Below are 19,332 nucleotides of genomic sequence, written 5' to 3'. Positions count from 1 at the left end.
ATTACCTTTAAAAATAAATATTAAAATTGTATGTTAATATATTTTAAAATGTAATTTATTCCTGTGTCAATTTTCAACATCATTACTCCAGTGTCCAGTATAACGTGATTGTACAGAAATCATTCTAATATGATTTTCTGCTCAATAAACATTTCTTATTATTAACAATGTTGAAAGCAGCTGTGCTGCTTAATATTTTAGAGGAAACTGTACTTTTTTCAGAATTCTTTGATTAATAGAAAGTTCAAAAGAACAGCAAAAGAACTGACTTCTTTTAAAATCTACTTACTTCAAACTTTTGAATAGTAGTGTATCATGATTTCCTCAAATATAAATAGGCCAACATGAATATGTTCTTATGAATATGCTCTGATTGGCTGTGATTTTGCATCAGGCAGCAATTTTGCTTTCATTGTGGACAGAAAAATAACCTGTCAATGGAAACGTCATGTTGCGTCTGATTAGGACACATCATCCTGAAATATGCTGTTTCACATCTTCCTCTGGCCTGATATACATGTCTGCAGGTAATCACAAAACTCAATCGGGTGCCGTCTAACATAACTGCCTTTCTAATTACAAAATGTTTCCTAAGAAAATTAAAACGCACAAAAGAATAAGTCATATTTGCTTCAGCGTTCTGGCACCGTACACATTCAGAAAGAGCGTAAGGTTGCCTGAGTCCAGAGTGATCGCGTAGGTTTCACTGAGACACTTGTCTTTATTTGAATGAAAACATCAAGCTCTTGAGACAAAATAGTCCTTGCAGATGATTATATATACAAAACCAATTGAAAAAGAGAAAAAAAAAACATTCAAGAAATATACAGCATCATCCACATATCTTTTAATTAGCAAAAAATAAAATAAAACAAAAACAAAAAAAAAACAAAAAACACCATGCTTGTCCTTTGAACATTAAGTTAGAATCCTATCTTTCAAAAACCTCGCACAGAGTAAAAAAAAGGTGCAAATATATACAAAACACTTCATTGCAGCCAGCGTTTTAGACTCATTCTCACGACTCCCTCAAACCACTTAACGCATTTAAAACAGAATTAAAACAATAATTTAATAAAAAACAAAAAAAACAAAACAAACAAAAAACATTTCAGTCCAATAATTATACAAAATATATTTATATATTTATATAGAATTAAGGACTAGGCATAGCAGTTGCCCATTAACCAGTCATCCAATCAACCAGTCAGTCACAAAGCTCTCCAGACACGTTAATAAACTCCATATATTTCTGAAACTGTAAACAAGTCTGTTACAATAAAATTGATTAAAACATTTGGGATAAAGAGACAAACTGACAAATAAATTAGAATTAATTTATCTGAGACAATGTTTTTTTTTTCTTCTTCTTTTATAACTAGAACATTGACTGAAATGTAGTTATGGATCTAAAACAGACATTTTCTTCTACTGTATCTACTGAAAAAACACCACAGTTATTTTTCCACTCACTCCACTCCGTTCCTCACAAGTTACAGGTGCTTTTAAGAGTATGCCGTTTCACCACACCACGAAAACAAACCGCAAAGCGCCTCATTTGGCTCTGAGTTCTGCTGTACGAAACGAAACGGGCGATTTCTGATATATGGCTATCGGCCGAGGCGTCGTTAGTGTTAGCACTGTCTTCACCAGTCCCGCTAAAAACACCCCGGTGGGCAGTTGCACTTAACGATAGTCAGAGTTATTTTACAGGCAGTATGTACGCGACCCAGCTAAGTCCACTTTCCTCCACAGTACGTTTGGCTTTACTCACAGTATAGAAAAATCAGATGTAAACCTGACGGCGTGGTTTCAACCAAGAGGTGCTAAATCAAAAAAAAAAAAAAAAAGTCACCCACTGAGGTTTGTTTTTTCAGCCTTTTTTCTTAAACATAGATTTATGATTGCATTTCATTTCTCAAAGTGGTTCGTCCAGACGTTGGATATTGGTTTCGCACCTGCACTGCTGACGACGCAGCTTTGGCAAACAGGCAGTATTTCCTGATGTATCGTGTTGCAAAATGCCATAACTGAACCAGATTCATGAGCTGACCCCATTCCCCCCCGACAGAAAAACAAACGAATGTTCAAAAAGATTCTGCTTAATTATCATCCTGCAACTTTTTCATATGTTAATGAGCCCCACATTTAGTTCAAAACATCCTGCCCTCGCAACTCCAACAACAAAAATGTGGCTTTTGATGATGCCATATCTAAACGAACTGAGATTCTCGTTGCGTTGAATTTGAAGGCAGGTTTAATTACATTCAGTCAATCTTTAAGTTTAAAATATCCAGATACATTTTTGTTCGTTGAAATGCCCAAGTCGGCAATCACGACTTGTAGTTATCAGCAAATCCGATGATACACTTCAAGGTAAAGAGGGCAAAATCAATCAACGCATGATGTACTGAAAGGAACGTGATCACTTTGATGGTTATTGAATATCTACATTCAAACTCAACTTAACTAATAAGGCCCCGATGGATTTCCCTACTGTTTTAATGATCCCACATTATGGTGTGTGTGTGTTTGTTTGCTCGAACTGACCTTGGTAAAGTAGGTTTTTTACATTTTTAAGATGATGTTGAAAGCAAATAGTTCTCCCTGTAGTCCTGGTTGTGATCAACTGAAGGTATTTTGTGTTTAAAACTGGAACATGTATAATGAGGCAAAGATCATTATTATTATTTTATTTTTTTTGCAAGATATGCCCAGTTATTCATGCTGTACATTCTCGGTTGGTGATTTTCCTCAACACAAAAACACAATCGGTACGCTACTAGACAGGGCAGAACTCAGAACCACATATAGCAAGGAATAGAAAACAGCTGAGAATACTTTTTAAATTCACGTACGTGTCACAATTTGAGTACCTGGAATATAACGGGTTGAAGTTCACCTCCGTGGCAGCAGAGGGCGCCGCCGCCGCTGCCACGGAGATGACGAAAGAGAAGCGGAAATGACTTAAGGCCTTGTTGTTTGTGTATACAGACAGAATTGACAATCTTTATAATCGATCAAGCAGGATAAGGTTTTTACGGGGGACGACCGAAGAGCGGTGCGGACGAGATTTGTCTAGCTGCGGACTTCTACTGTCAAAAATTGCATTGGCCTGCTGAAACGGCGATTAAACAGAATAGAACAGTCGTCCCTTCCGTTGTGCTTGGCATTGTGAACACATTTTGGCTGCCGTTTGGACAGGACAACAACAGGGAAATGAAAAGGAGCGATGAGTCGCGCGACTCGCCAACCGCTAACATTGAAGATTTAGAGTCGGGACAGTGAATCTGGACACACAGGGAACTTAAACTCATGGCTTGCAGGTAAATCTGAGAGTTATTGCTCTAGATGGATCTACTACATTAAAGATGCCTGTCATCAAGGGACAAATCTCGGCCCTCGCCAACGCAGTCTTGGTGAAGAACCACAGAATCAGAGTAAACACTCCAAACCTCACAGTAACACAGCGGTGTACAAAAAAAGCAAAGGGAGCAAAAACGTCTCCCGAAGGATGAATGCCCATCCCGGAGTACATTTCGGCAAGGGTTCGGGGAGTCATATCCGGATGCAACGAAAAGGCAAGCTTCAAAAGATGCTGATCCATACCTCTTGACAAAGAGAGGTCCATTTGGCCCCATAATCACAAAAAAGAACGAAAACGAGAGAAAAGGCGCTTTTATAGGTCTATGGCATTTTCGAGACGAGGAGGAGAAGGTTCCTCCCATTCTGCCCAGCCTCAACACTACTCATAATAATGCAGTTCTCCCCAAATATTTGGTCTCCATTATTGATTCATTCTGATATAAATATCTTCATTTCTGTTAATGGAGCTCATCACCCCTGCACACGATTGCTCTCGAGGCTTCTCTCGGAGGTCGATATGAAGAATTGTTTTCTGATTACCCTACTAAAACACGTTGCTTAGTTTCTCTCCCAGAAAGTCGGATATTTTCTTCAATGGCACTATCTTGGCAATTTAGCTTCCAAGGCAACAGCACGTGCACCTTTCCTTATTGGAATGTATCTGATCCACAGTAGTCCGTGTCGAATAGTTCGTTAGGCAGGCCGATATGAGCGGCGTTCGGTCCGGGCATTAGGGAGTGCGGGTGTTTGGGCGTAAAGGTTCTGGTCCAGGAAAATATTGGGCTTCGTATGCTGTGCTGTGGTTCCTTTAGAGTTGATTGTCCAGTGTTTTAGCCTCACTTTCTGCTAGCACAAGCCGTGCACGATCTAATACGGGTCGGTCCGCCGGACTCCATAAATTCTCAACCCTCCCCCAAACCCCCTGAACGCTTCCCCTCCCGTCCCGTCTGATCCGTCGCCGCCCTCAGCTGCTGCCAGACATCAGGTTAATGGCTTGTTCCAGTTTGTGTCGTAGCTTGTGTTTGCGACAATAACCGTCTCTGTCCAGCGATGTCAAAATCTGCGAGAGAGCAGGAAAGAGAGGGACAGGTCATTAATTGAAGGCCGAACCCATGTAATAATTCAATATTCAACATGGTTTTGAGCGTGAGAGTTTGTGGACGGTCACTGGAGCTCATAATGACAATGATAAATTACCTCATCAGATACGGCACCGCACATTCATCAAGATCAAACTAATACAGAAACAACATTTGCATTTCAATTCAAATCTCACAGGCATCTTCAAACTGCCGTTGTGACCGCTGCCAGGATTTATGTCTCTTTTTGATTTAAAGGCTTCTGCATAAATCCCTAAAATGTGTTCTCTAGACAAATAAAAGTGCTTACAAATGAATGATATGAATTTCTTTACAAAACCAAATAAAAAATTAAATAAAAAGCTTTTGCACTAATTTAAGATTTATACTTTTTTAATTATTCTCACACACGCACGCACGCACGCACGCACACGGGATGCCACAATTCTCAATATAATATTGAACCGTTCAGTACGGCATTCACGGTTCAATATGCGCTTGTGAATTGCGTTTTTTTCCGGTTTAGCCTTGCCGGTTAAACATTTAATTTGCGTGTTTATGCACTGTTTTACGCACACTTAAAGCCTGTCAAACACGTGATTACTGGACTAAGTAGTCTTACTGCGCTAATACTGTCAAATACACAAGGATAACATATATAAAGACAGTTGGTTATGTCTAAAGTGAAAGTAAAATTGCATGTGTCTGTATATGAGATGCGAGCAGGTCTTAAATTGACAGCAGCGCAGCCTAGTGAACACTTGTCCTTAAAGGGACAGTTCACCTTTAAATTATGTTAATAAAACAACAAAAGACAAAGAGAAAATCACTCACTGCTCTAGAATAAAAAAAAAAACTTGAATACAGTAGCTTTTAATCAATGTATATTGTATATTGAAGACTATGTAGTTTTAATTTTAGCCTACATTTATTCATTCAAATTCATATATCTCCGAGCTACCACTGTAAATCTTTATATATATATTTATTTTATATTATAGAATACACTAGGAATGTGTACAAGGTTTTTTAAAGTACATTTTTAAGTTTAAGTAAGGTTTTGTTTTTCAAGTCTTTGAAGTAAAATAAAGAAAGATTATTACAATAAAAATAATATCCTTAACCTTTTTCTGTTCCTGTCGCCTAAGAATAGAGATAGCAAAAAACTGAACTGAAAAGCGTGGTTACAAACCGAGGTATGTATTGAACCATGGACTAACTGTGTGTGTGTGTAATATATATATATATATATATATATATATATATATATATATATATATATATATATATATATATATATGTATATATATATATATGTATATATGTATATATATATATACCGTATGTATATATATATATATATATATATATATATATATATATATATATATATATATATATATATATATTTATATATACACACACATACATATATATACACACACACACACACAATTTGTTTTTTTTGTAAAAATATACAAGTGTATTTGTAAAATTATTGTATATATTTTTTCACTCTCTCCATTATTAAATATTTATATTGTGCGCCATTTTACAAATGCACTTATGTGTGCCTAATGGTTAGGGAGTCAGACTGGTAATCCGAAGGTTGTGCTTTGCAGTGTGTGTGTGTGTGTGTGTGTGTGTGTGTGTGTGTGTTTACCACTCACTACTTGCTACTGAGGTGCCCTTGAGCAAAGCATGTAACCACCACTAGCCACAGCAAAATGGCAGCCCACTGCTCTGGGTGTTTGCGTTCACTACTCACTACTCTAACTTGGATGGGTTAAATGCAGAGGACAAATTCCGAATATGGGTTATCATTCTTGGCCTTTACATGTCGATTTCATTTTAAAACTTAGTTTAGCAGAGATAACACTGAAAAACCCATCTCAGCCAACCACTTTATATGTTAAAACCCCTCCAAACACTTGACTCTTGAATGCTAGTATGCTACTATTCTGCATTAACGCATAACGCTTAAGACAGTGTGTGAAATAGAGTCCCAGGTCTCACCTCCTCCTTGTACTTGTTGATGTAGAAGTACAGTTCACTGAGCGCGCTCAGCGTGTTGAACTCGTTGCCATGGAGACGAGACTGCTCTACCAGATAGGCGTCCATGTCCTGATCGCTGATACTTGGCATCTTGCTGATGTCTCTGTAATATCTAGAAAACACACATAAATACCCTGGTTAAAAATGATCTGCTTTGACTAGTAAATTAACCGCTTGCAGTTAATTATTAATAATTATAATTATTATTTTCAGTTTAGGCTGCCTAGAGTAATTAGTTGCCTATTAAGGGAAGTACAGTATTAGCTACTATTGCTTATGAACAAATGCATTAAAAGTGGAATGTAAGTATTGCAGGTTTTGAACAACCTTTCTAGATCTATCATTACTAAGGACCACCAAGGGCCCTTTCATACACCCGGTGCAATGCGGGGGTCAGCTGTGATGCAAGTGTTTTTTGCTAGTTTCAGCCTGATGCAGTTATCATTTTCACATCCTGCGGCATGTTGTTTAAATAGCAAATCCATAAAAAAAAATACAAATGGGCACATGGGTGGTCTGAAAACAAGGTGTGTTCAGGCGCATTGTTGGTGCGTTGCTATTTTGAGGAACTGAAAACAACTGCATCATTGACCAACAAAAACCTGGTCTAAGGTCAATGGCCCAATTTTTTTTTTTTATTCAAAGGGCACGTAAGTAATATGCATCAATAAGTGGGTGCACAACGCGCGCACACTCTGTTTATTACACACACAGGGATGCGCAGCAGCACACAAACATTTTGAAATATTAAAAATAAAAGCATCTCATCTCTGGGGAAGCGTTCAGTCTTTCCGCTCAAATATATCAGTGTAAATAGTGAATCCGTCATGGTGAGTGCGACTGGCTTTTAAAGGGAATGGGAGATGAGACTGATTGGCTTATTGCATGTTATGCCCAAAACACACTCATGACTCATTAAGAGAATAGAGACAACCCTTTTACACCATGTGCCAGACGTGCAAACAGTTGACAGTTAGCAAAAGTTGAATTCGGACGTCCCTAAAGTACACTTGTGCAGTGTGCATTAGACATTGCGCTCTGATCGTTAAAATAGGGCCCCGAGTGTGAGGTGTCTGTACCTCTCCACCCAGCTCTTGTAGTTGGGAATGTCTTTAGCGTAGAGGAGCTTGTTTGAGGGAGAGTCTTTGCCCAGGCGATGCTCAGATGTCGAGCAGGAGTCCATGAAGGTCTGAGCCACCACTGACAGACAGGCGTCTGTAATACTGTTCTTGTGGATGTCAAAGACGAACTGAGGGTTTTTTATCACATTGACCCAAAACCGCAGAGGAAGGCTGGGATAGAAAGAAAGAGACAGAGAGAGAGAGAGATAGAATAAAATCTGATTACATCCAAAAAGCTTTTTAGGTATTGTGGTCTGTCTTGAATCCCACACTAAAATACATTATTTTTCAATTGCTTCGAGAGCTTACTGCATTCATGAAACAATTGAACCGGCAACCCAGCAGGGCTTCAAAACAATCAAAACAGATGGAGGTCAAAGAGAGGAAGTGCTCAGGATCTCACCAGTTGCTCTTCCAGGTGTGCCGTACGTCCGGGTCGGTGATCTGCCTCTTGTCCGCCTGCTCGTCCAAGAAATCGAACATGTATTTGATGGCCAGTGGGAGAGCGCTGCCGCGATGGGCCGTACTAAATACAGTCTCAAACAGATCGTCCACAAACTTCTGCAGCGTGCCCTAAAAACATGACACACGAGAGTTTAAAACATGTTTCAATAAAATCTCTGCTGACATATAATTCGATTAGAACTACAAACCTGTGTCAGGTGTTAAGAAACTACAAACATGACGGATGTGTGAGTCTGACGGTTGTAGAGAGGTTTAGATAAAATTATCAGTATCTAACCTGACGAAAATATTTTTATTCAGTGATATCCCAAAGCTTAACTACTCTTAAGCAAAGAACTCCATTTTTTTAAAACTTTTTCTTCACAAAAACAGTACAAACTTTTATGGCATATTACATGTAGGTGAATTGGGACGCAGCATGTGTCTTCGTGTTTGAACTGATCACATTTAAGTTAGCCTACATTTTGTTGGTTTGTGGTTGGTAAGATACTAAAAGTCTCTTCTACTAACCAAGACTGCCTTTATATAGTTGTTCTTTATTCATTATTTGATGAAGGTTAAAGGTTAAATAGAACGGCATTTATTTAAAATAGTATATTTTGTATATCCTTGCATAATAAATTGTAAAAAAATCTTACAAAGCCCAAACTTCTGAGCAATGTACATTGATACAGGATGAGTAAATAATGACAGAAGCTTCATTTTTGGCTGATATAACCCTTTAACAATGGTAAAACACTGTAACTCACAGCCTTAATGGTTTATTGCTTGAATAAATATCTCAGTTTCCTGATTATACAGGAGGGTGTTCATGTACCTTGGTAGCCAGTAAGCGTGTGAGGTAAATCTCAGACACCATCTTGCTCCCGCGGTCTCCCTCCCGCTGGTCTGCGTGCTCATGGTTCTTCACCAGATGCCAGAGTTTGGTGCCCGTCTCCTGGTCAGGGGTGATCATGGGAGCTCTGGACCGCAGGCTGTCTGGACTGCTGGACGTCCTCAGGAGGCTCTCTACACCAGAATGCCATTCAATCCAAATTAGCACTACTTAATGCATTTCTTTTACATATTTTAGCATACACATTTAAATCTGTTTGCTTCTGAATCATAATATTCTTCTTTTTAATGGCTGTGTCTCAAAACCTAGTGAGCCGAATCAACGTTTACAGTCTAGAAGGGAGATGTCTACATAAACATCATTATGACTGAAATGGATCCTCCTAAAGTATGAGACTGATTTCAGACAGCCTCCACATTGAGAGCATGTCTATAGTATGAGGTCCAAAACCACTGTTTAGCTAGGCAGCTCACTGGGTTATGGGTTATTTCACTGAGGAGCTCTTCAGCCAAGAATGGTTGGTGAAAAGATCTTGAATTCCCACAAACATGCTGCATGTGGCAGTACACAAAATGCTGAAAGAATCCGTGATATATTAAACAAACATGGCTAAAGCCGAGGATCGTGTGGTGTAAAGCGATCCGAGAGACTGTGGCTTACCGTATCGACTGAGAGAGCGAGTGAACGTGAAGGAGTTGGCGATGTTGTAAGCGGATACTTGCTTCTGAACCAACGCCACCAAAGACCCATCTGTCACCTAAGATGGAAAAGGAGAACTATAAAAAAAACATCTCCCTTTTTGTACAGCACGTGACAAGCTTTAGTAAATTTGCAAAACATAACGGAGCAGCTGCCAGGAAATGTTGTTCAACCTGGTAGTGCGCCAGTGTGTTCAATCTCTTCCAGTCGCTCTCGATCTTTGTTGTGACGTCTTCATCCTGGAGGATGATTCTGGTCAGTCGACCCTGCCGCCATTCTGTAGAAGGACAATGAATGCATTAGTCTGGGATGAAGATGATAGAGAGACAGACAGACAGACAGACAGACAGACAGACAGACAGACAGACAGACAGATAGATAGATAGATAGATAGATAGATAGATAGATAGATAGACAGACAGACAGACAGACAGACAGACAGACAGACAGACAGACAGACAGACAGACAGACTGATAAATAGATAGATAGATATACATACCCAGGTCCATGTCGTCAGCCTGCGGGCGCTGTGAGTACGGGATGCCTTTATACACAGCATCTAGCAGCTTGTCCTTCACCTGAGTGATCGTGTCACAGTTCAACACTTTAACAGGGATCTCTGTACCGGCCTCTCCCTCCGGAGGAATACACATGAGCGTCTGAGAGAACAACACACAGATAACACATAATATATTTAGCAACAAAGGAAAACACGACAATATTGATTGACAAGATGACCAGCAAAGGCACAAAAACATGTCTCCATTAAAATCTAATATGCAGACCACACACTCGAACATACACACGGACTTATGAGGGTGCAGAAAGGTCAAGGCACATTTTATTATACACAATGGGAGACCGGAGCTCGATTTGGCCCAGCTCTGCCAGCGTATCAAAGATTGATCGGGATCCCGTTTCATGCTTCGGCCTGATTTATCATAATAGCCATCTCAACTTTAACTGTTATGTCAATGGTGAAATATTTATCCGCCTGCAAAGCGGCATTCAGAATATGTGAAACGCGCAGGTTTTGATAAAACGGTCACGGATCGATAAAAACAAACGGCAAGAAGTGATTGATCAGGCCACAAACAAGGATTCATATGGCTCGACCGAAGGTAAAAGATACTTCAAGCTGAAGTGTGTAATCTTTTTGATGATAAAATATTTTCTCCAATCCCAGTTTAATATGCATGCAGAGAAAGCATTCAAAGGTTGATTTCCATGAAAAGTGTAAACACTGTGCAACAATGTACTCAACAAAAGCTTTGTAAATACAGGTCCTTCTCAAAAAATTAGCATATTGGGATAAAAGTTCATTATTTTCCATAATGTAATGATAAGAATTTAACTTTAATATATTTTAGATTCATTGCACACCAACTGAAATATTTCAGGTCTTTTAATTTTTTTAATACTGATGATTTTGGCATACAGCTGATGAAAACCCAAAATTACCAAAAAACCCAAAAAAAACCCAAAAATCTCAAAAAATTTGCATATCATGAAAAGTTTGTTTAGTTTTTATCTAATGAGCGATTAACCTAATCATCTGAATCAACTAATTAACTCTAAACACCTGCAAAAGATTCCTGAGGCTTTTAAAAACTCCCAGCCTGGTTCATTACTCAAAACCGCAATCATGGGTAAGACTGCCGACCTGACTGCTGTCCAGAAGGCCATCATTGACACCCTCAAGCGAGAGGGTAAGACACAGAAAGACATTTCTGAATGAATAGGCTGTTCCCAGAGTGCTGTATCAAGGCACCTCAGTGGGAAGTCTGTGGGAAGGAAAAAGTGTGGCAAAAAACGCTGCACAACGAGAAGAGGTGACCGGACCCTGAGGAAGATTGTGGAGAAGGACCGATTCCAGACCTTGGGGGACCTGCGGAAGCAGTGGACTGAGTCTGGAGTAGAAACATCCAGAGCCACCGTGCACAGGCGTGTGCAGGAAATGGGCTACAGGTGACGCATTCCCCAGATCAAGACACTTTTCGGCTACAGAGAAGCAGCACTGGACTGTTGCTCAGTGGTCCAAAGTACTTTTTTCGGATGAAAGCAAATTTTGCATGTCATTCGGAAATCAAGGTGCCAGAGTCTGGAGGAAGACTGGGGAGAAGGAAATGCCAAAATGCCTGAAGTCCAGTGTCAAGTACCCACAGTCAGTGATGGTCTGGGGTGCCATGTCAGCTGCTGGTGTTGGTCCACTGTGTTTTATCAAGGGCGGGGTCAGTGCAGATAGCTATCAGGAGATTTTGGAGCACTTCATGCTTCCATCTGCTGAAAAGCTTTATGGAGATGGAGATTTCGTTTTTCAGCACGACCTGACACCTGCTCACAGTGCCAAAACCACTGGTCAATGGTTTACTGACCATGGTATTACTGTGCTCAATTGGCCTGCCAACTCTCCTGACCTGAACCCCATAGAGAATCTGTGGGATATTGTGAAGAGAAAGTTGAGAGACGCAAGACCCAACACTCTGGATGAGCTTAAGGCCGCTATCGAAGCATCCTGGGCCTCCATAACACCTCAGCAGTGCCACAGGCTGATCGCCTCCATGCCACGCCGCATTGAAGTAGTCTTTTCTTCAAAAGGATTCCCGACCAAGTATTGAGTGCATAACTGAACATAATTATTTGAAGGTTGACTTTTTTGTATTAAAAACACTTTTCTTTTATTGGTCGGATGAAATATGCAAATTTTTTGAGATTTTCATGTTTTGGGGTTTTCATGAGCTGTATGCCAAAATCATCAGTATTAAAACAATAAAAGACCTGAAATATTTTACTTGGTGTGCAATTAATCTAAAATATATGAAAGTTTAATTTGTATCATTACATTATGGAAAATAATGAACTTTTATCACAATATGCTATTTTTTTGAGAAGGTCCTGTAAGTGAATGAAGTTTAAATTTATAGAACTTGACCATTACTGTTTCTAGCTTCTTTCTAAACACTAATAAAATGAATCATAAAAAAATGCAAACCATGGAATAATCATGGTACCATAACCTAATAAACACATGGTAACACCATGGTACTTTTGTTACTCCTTTAGTGTCTGAATTAATCTTTTAGTGTATGAATCTACATTTTTGTACCATTGCTATGATAAAACCTTAAAGGGATAGTTCACTCAAAAATGAAAATTTAGTCATTACTTACCTCAAGTGTTTCAAACCTGTATGAGTTTATTTCTTCTGTTATACACAAAAGAAGACATTTTGAAGAATGTTTGGTAACCAAACAGTAGATGGCATCCATTGATATCCACAGTTGCCAACATTCTTCAAAATATCTTCTTTTGGGTTCAACAGAAGAAAGAAACTCATACAGGTTTGGAACAACATGAGGGTGAATAAATGATGACAAAATACATTTTTGGGTGAACTATTCCTTTAATAAAGCTATAAAACTCTTATGCAGCTATATAGCATTGGTTTAAAAAAAGAGACGAGCTGTAGAATATGTGCATCAGCTCATTCATGCAGCCAGTAGCATAAGCGAAATGAGATTCATAAAAAAACAGCCCTCAGCACTTACCAAGTGAGTAACACATACAAATAACAGCTTCATAAATAGGCAGGCGAGTTACATTAAAGAGCCGAGCGTTTATTATGAAGCCGATGCTTTGATATATCTCCATTCACACCGTGACAACAGTCCATATAAATTAATGAGAAGACCTTTTGTGCGCATGTGCCGCATTTAATCGTGTGATTAAAACAATGCAGCTGGCACCGGTGCGCGACCGTGCATCCGTAATCGTGGCTACTCGCTGATCATTAGCTCACGGCAATTCCTCCCCTCCAGCCGCGGCTCACACACGAGGAGTTTGTGATTAAAACCCAATTACACAGTAAATTACGGAATTCTCCCAGAGACGGAGCCGGGCTATATTTAGGACAGCCGATGCTGGTTTAGGAACCGGATTGGGTTGAAAATCAGAGCTTGGAGGAAAGGAGGGTTTTACGAAAGCTTAACGTGATGATCAGTTCTCGTTTCTGGCTGTGTGTGTGTGTGTGAAGATGAGAGTGTAAAGGTAGCACGTGTTCACACATCCACAGGCACATTTCATCACCCAACTGAGCCATTTAATGGTTAATGGAAGACTAAATACTGTACCAAAACACTTGTTTTACCTCTTCAGATACTTACAGCTAGAAATTATATCTATTAATATTAATACTTAATTTTGTATTGCTAATACTTAGTCTTTTCACACCAATTTATGTTATGCATCAATGTAAATGAAATACCATAGTCCAATATTCCAGCATTTTGAGTTTCATTTTTTATTCAAAGGCTATATTGTCATGACAATGGCTGTCATGCTTATATTTCATATTGGTGTTATTCTGATTGATGGTATTCTGTCCCTATTTGCAAGATCAATGCAAGATCCATAATGTTTTTTGTTATTAATGGGACCGGTTTTGATTAAGATACGGTTTTCAATTCCAAATCCCAGTGTTCATCAGTTTCCCATTGGCCCTTTAGTCCCATTTGAGATCAAATCTACTCGAGACCTCAAATGCCATTGAAACATTCTGGAGTAATGTAATATCGTATGCATTTTTAAATATACATCAACTACCAATGACATAATGATATAAACAATTATTGACTTATGCCTTGATCTGGCAATGAAAATTGAATAAATGAATTATAGAATTTAATAAAATTAGTTATCATTACTATGATAGCATCAATATTAAAATTCTGTACCATACCTAAATATAAAACCACGTCTAATAATTACATAATATTTTTAGACTAAATCATTACATATATATATATATATATATATATATATATATATATATATATATATATATATATATATATATATAGAACACCATACTAATACTATGTCTGACCCCCTTTCTCCTTCAGAACTGCCTTAATTCTACGTGCCATTGATTCAACAAGGTGCTGAAAGCATTCTTTAGAAATGTTGGCCCATATTGATAGGATAGCATCTTGCAATTGATGGAGATTTTTGGGATGCACATCCAGGGCACGAAGCTCCCGTTCCACCACATCCCAAAGATGCTCTATTGGGCTGAGATCTGGTGACTGTGGGGGCCATTTTAGTACAGTGAACTTATAGTCATGTTCAAGAAACCAATTTGAAATGATTCGAGCTTTGTGACATGGTGCATTATCCTGCTGGAAGTAGCCACCAGAGAATGGGTACATGGGGGTCGTAAAGGGATGGACATGGTCAGAAACAATGCTCAGGTAGACCATGGCATTTAAACAATTACACCACCACCACCAGCCTGCACAGTGATAACAAGGCATGTCTCAACAGAAATCATTTATATATCCCATCATTATATATATATATATATATATATATATATATATATATATATATATATATATATATATATATATATATATATATATATATATATAAATAAATGATGATGATTATAGTAACAATTAATATTATATATAATTAAGTCTAAAAAAAAATTATAGAATCAAATAAAATAACTAACAAAATAAAAGGTTTAATAGCTACAAGTGAATTTAGTCTCTAATGTGTGCTAGAGACCGATGATGGCAAAAAAATGTTCTTGGAAGTGATCATGCACGATTAAAGAGCTAATATGCAAAGCTGAATTGACCAATCAGAGAATTGGAGTATTCCGACCTAGAACATTCTGATTTATAATTCAAAATTTGTCAAATTTTTTAGCGAAGGGTTGAAACGAGCAAATATTTACCTTCCTAATGAACATACGCTGTGTCAAAGGTGAGCCTGACCTTTTCTGACGGCCCCTAGGGGCCTCTCTTTAGGGTTGACAGCTAAGACAGCTGAATAACTGTGCCGCATATCGATTCCCTTAAGCTGATCTATTCTGAATACTGTGGAATTGATGAGCTGTCCTATAGCTTTAACTACCACTGAGGAGCTATAGATTAAAGCCTGTTCATTGGTTGGCTTGTATTGTTACATTTAAAATCAATGCACAGAACTCTGTCAGCACCGACAGACAGTAAATATGCTCTTTTTGTGCAGTCATGTTTGTGTATGTGAGATTGAGAGTTTAAATCAGGTGCTGTATTTCCTGGCTGTCTGTTGGGATAAATGAAGAGCTTTGGGTTTGTTTTATGAGTGCCATGATAAATTCTCAGATTTGTTCCAGTCATTACAGGCTCTGAACAGGTCAGATGAAAGCAACACACATATCAGCTCATTCTTTGTTTTTTCTCAACCTCTGTCCCTGTTAGCGCACCTCTGACAAACCCAGCCCTCTAAGTAATTTTATAACTTAGCCTGTCTGGCCTGATATCATCTGTTGGATTGGCATTTGAGCTTTCAAGTCGGTTTTATCTCAGAAGGGACTAAAAGGCCAATGGGACACTGATGAACACTGGGATTTGGAACTGAGAAGTGAATCTTAACTCTTTCCCTGCCATTGACAAGATTTTCCAGCAAACCATATTTTCACCGTTATAGGGTAGGGGGTGATGTTATGGATCTTTTGAAAGAGTACAGCGTTCTCCAGATCCAAAAACAAGCGAATATACCCTCAAATACAGCACTATTTGAGGGGACAGCCATTTGTAGAAGTGCAACTGCACTCATTCAAGCTCATAATGCACTGCGATAGCAAGTGTACAACTGATGCACACATAACAGTCAGAGAATACCCATAATGCACTGTAAGATTTGTACGGCGACTTAATTCCTGCAACACATTAGAAAATGGCTGAATAATCCAGCCATACGTTTTCCAAAGCGCTGATCCAGTGTGGCTATGGCATAATATATGGGTATAAATTAATTTTTAATTGATTATTAATTGTTCAATTAAGGTTTATATATGTTAGATTCCGTGGTAGAGTTCAAGATAAATATTTTCATTATTACTAAGTTGCAAAGGATTTTTAAACAGCAAGCATCCAGTGTCCGAACTCACTCCCTCCTTTTTTTCATTCATTCATTCAAGTGGACTATTAATGGAGAAATGTAGGGAATAGTGAATGAGGGCGATTTCAGACGCAGCCCAGGAGCAGCGGATAGTAACTATGATACATGCTGGCAGGGAAAGAGTTCATCAGAAAATCTTGCATTGGTCTTGCAAATGCAGACAGAATACCATCTTAAAATATGAAATATAAGTATATCAGCCATTGTCATGACAATATAGTCTTTTGAATATCAAAGTTAAAAATATTGCACTATATTTTATTCAGATGCATTGATCATATATATATATATATATATATATATATATATATATAAAACTTGGACTTTCTAACATGGTAAAGTGTGTATTAGACATGATATTTATAGCTAGGAACATCTGAAAAGGTAAAATATTTTTAAGCATTTAGGCCTTTTTCAAATGTACATTTTGTGCTGAAATCAAACACTTCTGCTCTTCAATGAGGCTGGGGGTGCTGGGAGACAGGAAGAGGGATTATGGGATACATGAGAGAGTGTCACCATGGGGACACTGACCAGCTGCTTGTAGTCGATTTGCTGTCGGATGAGCTTGTCTTCGCTCAGGGAGTATCTGGCCTCTCCTGTGATGGCATCTATGGGACCTTTTTCCATCTGCTGTTTTATCGCACAGTAGAGCATAAACAGAGGCTCGCCAGCACACTCCTGCACAGAGAGAGAGAAAGAGAGGTCACAATCAACACTTTCATAGCATTTTATTTACTCCATAGGTCCACTTACAGTATAATATCAGTCAAGGTTTCTTGCACCAAAGTTTTACCGTACATGATCATTTTCTCACTGACCCACAAAATTAAACATGCGGTTTTTGCTGCTGTATTTAAGACTTTATGTACATGAACTGACATCTGTTACGATTGGCTAAACAATACACTCCGGTTAATGGATTCTCACACAACTTCCATAAACGTTACAAAGCTAATTAACTATTTCATAGGGTTTACTGAAGCACACATTAAGACTATATATACTTATTGCAATGTCTGCTTTCTAGCTTGTCTATTTAGTACTTCAGTGTTTTAATTTTCAAAAGAGCAAGAAAATCTTGTTTTCCATTACGTCTCCTTTAAAACCTTTTACCTTTAAAGAACACACTAAAGAACTTCCTGTGCCAAATACCACAAACCATCAATTCAATAAAATTACAGCGAGCTGTAATTTTCCACACACTTAGAAAATGCATAATTGGACCTTTAAATAGAGAGGAAAAGGCAAAGAAAGGAGAGACAAAAAAGACATTCTGACCAAGAGGAAGCAAAAAAAATAAATAGATATGATGGTGAGTGTGCAGAGAAAGAAAGCACGGCTGTGTGAATGAGAGACACGGCCGATCACAGTTCTTTTCAGATGGCATTTGTGAAGTGTGGAGAAGTCTCCAATTACCCACTTAAAAGCATTTGATGACTAAACAGCGATACTGAGGGGAGGCTATTATTTAGTTCTTAGGCGAGATCAGCTTGACATTATTAATTACAGCATGACATCCTGAATCACACTCTTCTAACGCAGGCGGAGAGGGTTACCCAGCATCCATTGCACGCCTAACAGCAAGTAATTCTAAACAACCAGCCTCCGAACTCTATGTCAAACGCATTTAGTCTTAATATATACATCAAATCCTCATCTTTTTATTGCTTTTTAGAGGCTGTGTGTGTTCTGGCTCCGTCTGCTTTTCACAGTCTGGCCGCTAGACCCTGTCATGACACAACAGATGTGTGTCACGGGATCCGTGCCAGGTTTCACGCGATAATGGACACATTTGAACGTAGAATTCACACAGTTTAACGCATGCAGCATAAATGCAGATGACATGAACTGACAGCACAAGACCCTAAAAGTCTTATTTATGTTACCCTTGGTGAGTTAGTTAACCCAAAAATGAAAATGATATCATTATTTACACACCCTCATGTCAAACATATCATAGATCATCTAATAAAACTAGCTTAGATAATATTTTCCAGTTCAAGTAGTTGGGTGAGGTCAATATTTTTGTTGTTATTGTCAATTTTAAGTCAATTTAAGTCTAGAATATGATGCATAACTGGACTATAGTTTTATGGTGAGCTATTTTTTGTTCATTGTATTTTATACTTTATTATGTATTACATTTTATAATTTATAATCATTTTACAATTTATAATATATATTTTTAATGTTTTGTAATGGATAAATGTAAATGAACACAGTATACAACAGATGTGAACACTTTGGCTCACAATACGAAATGCATTACAAGTACACACCCAGGCAGTGCAATAGAGCCGTACCGAGGAGGCATTTCATGGTAATTACTTCGAGAGGCCTGTATGGTGGCCAAAACACTTTAACATCTGCACTGATGGGACGTAAAGATACCGGGAGGCCGGCCAGAGCTACATTCCACAGGGCAATTCCAGCCCTGAATGCACAAAAGGCCTGATGTTCCTGCCCTTGGTGCTAATAGCCATCTCAATCAGCTTTAGCCTAATACAGCGGCCATCTTGTTGAACTCTGGAACACCTGACAGGATGTGGAATTGAGCGAGTGCCCTCACAACCTCGACGGGGCTGATTTCAGGGTTGGGTGGAAGCCGTGGCATTCCTGAGCAGCTATCTGGAGCGTAGGATTTTGCGAGATTTATTAGAAGGCTTTGCGATGAGTCAGCCTGTCAAAAACGTCAGCAGGCCAAAATCTTTTCGTAAACAAGATGCTAGTTAGCCAGAGAGAAGTTTGAGGTTG

General features: G+C 38.6%; 1 protein-coding gene across 1 annotated transcript in view; it reads right to left on the bottom strand.

Annotated features, from left to right (window-relative positions):
* Positions 1-701: 701 nt before the first annotated feature.
* The window catches only part of plxna3 (plexin A3), a 220,160-nt gene continuing 201,529 nt past the window's right edge, over positions 702-19,332 (bottom strand). Inside the window, exons 24-32 of the mRNA XM_067414327.1 lie at positions 17,110-17,256; positions 10,121-10,280; positions 9,794-9,897; positions 9,582-9,678; positions 8,904-9,094; positions 8,025-8,194; positions 7,580-7,792; positions 6,462-6,612; positions 702-4,426 (exon numbers count right to left, since the gene is read on the bottom strand). Of these exons, the coding sequence (XP_067270428.1) occupies positions 4,331-4,426; positions 6,462-6,612; positions 7,580-7,792; positions 8,025-8,194; positions 8,904-9,094; positions 9,582-9,678; positions 9,794-9,897; positions 10,121-10,280; positions 17,110-17,256 (1,329 nt within the window). The 3' untranslated portion in view covers positions 702-4,330. The remainder of the gene's footprint in view (positions 4,427-6,461; positions 6,613-7,579; positions 7,793-8,024; positions 8,195-8,903; positions 9,095-9,581; positions 9,679-9,793; positions 9,898-10,120; positions 10,281-17,109; positions 17,257-19,332) is intronic.

This window comes from Pseudorasbora parva, chromosome 13 (genome assembly GCF_024679245.1).
Source record: "Pseudorasbora parva isolate DD20220531a chromosome 13, ASM2467924v1, whole genome shotgun sequence".
In the NCBI taxonomy this organism is placed as follows: Eukaryota; Metazoa; Chordata; class Actinopteri; order Cypriniformes; family Gobionidae; genus Pseudorasbora; species Pseudorasbora parva.
Note: the sequence above shows the minus strand (reverse complement) of the source record. Positions and strands in the feature narration are given on the sequence as shown.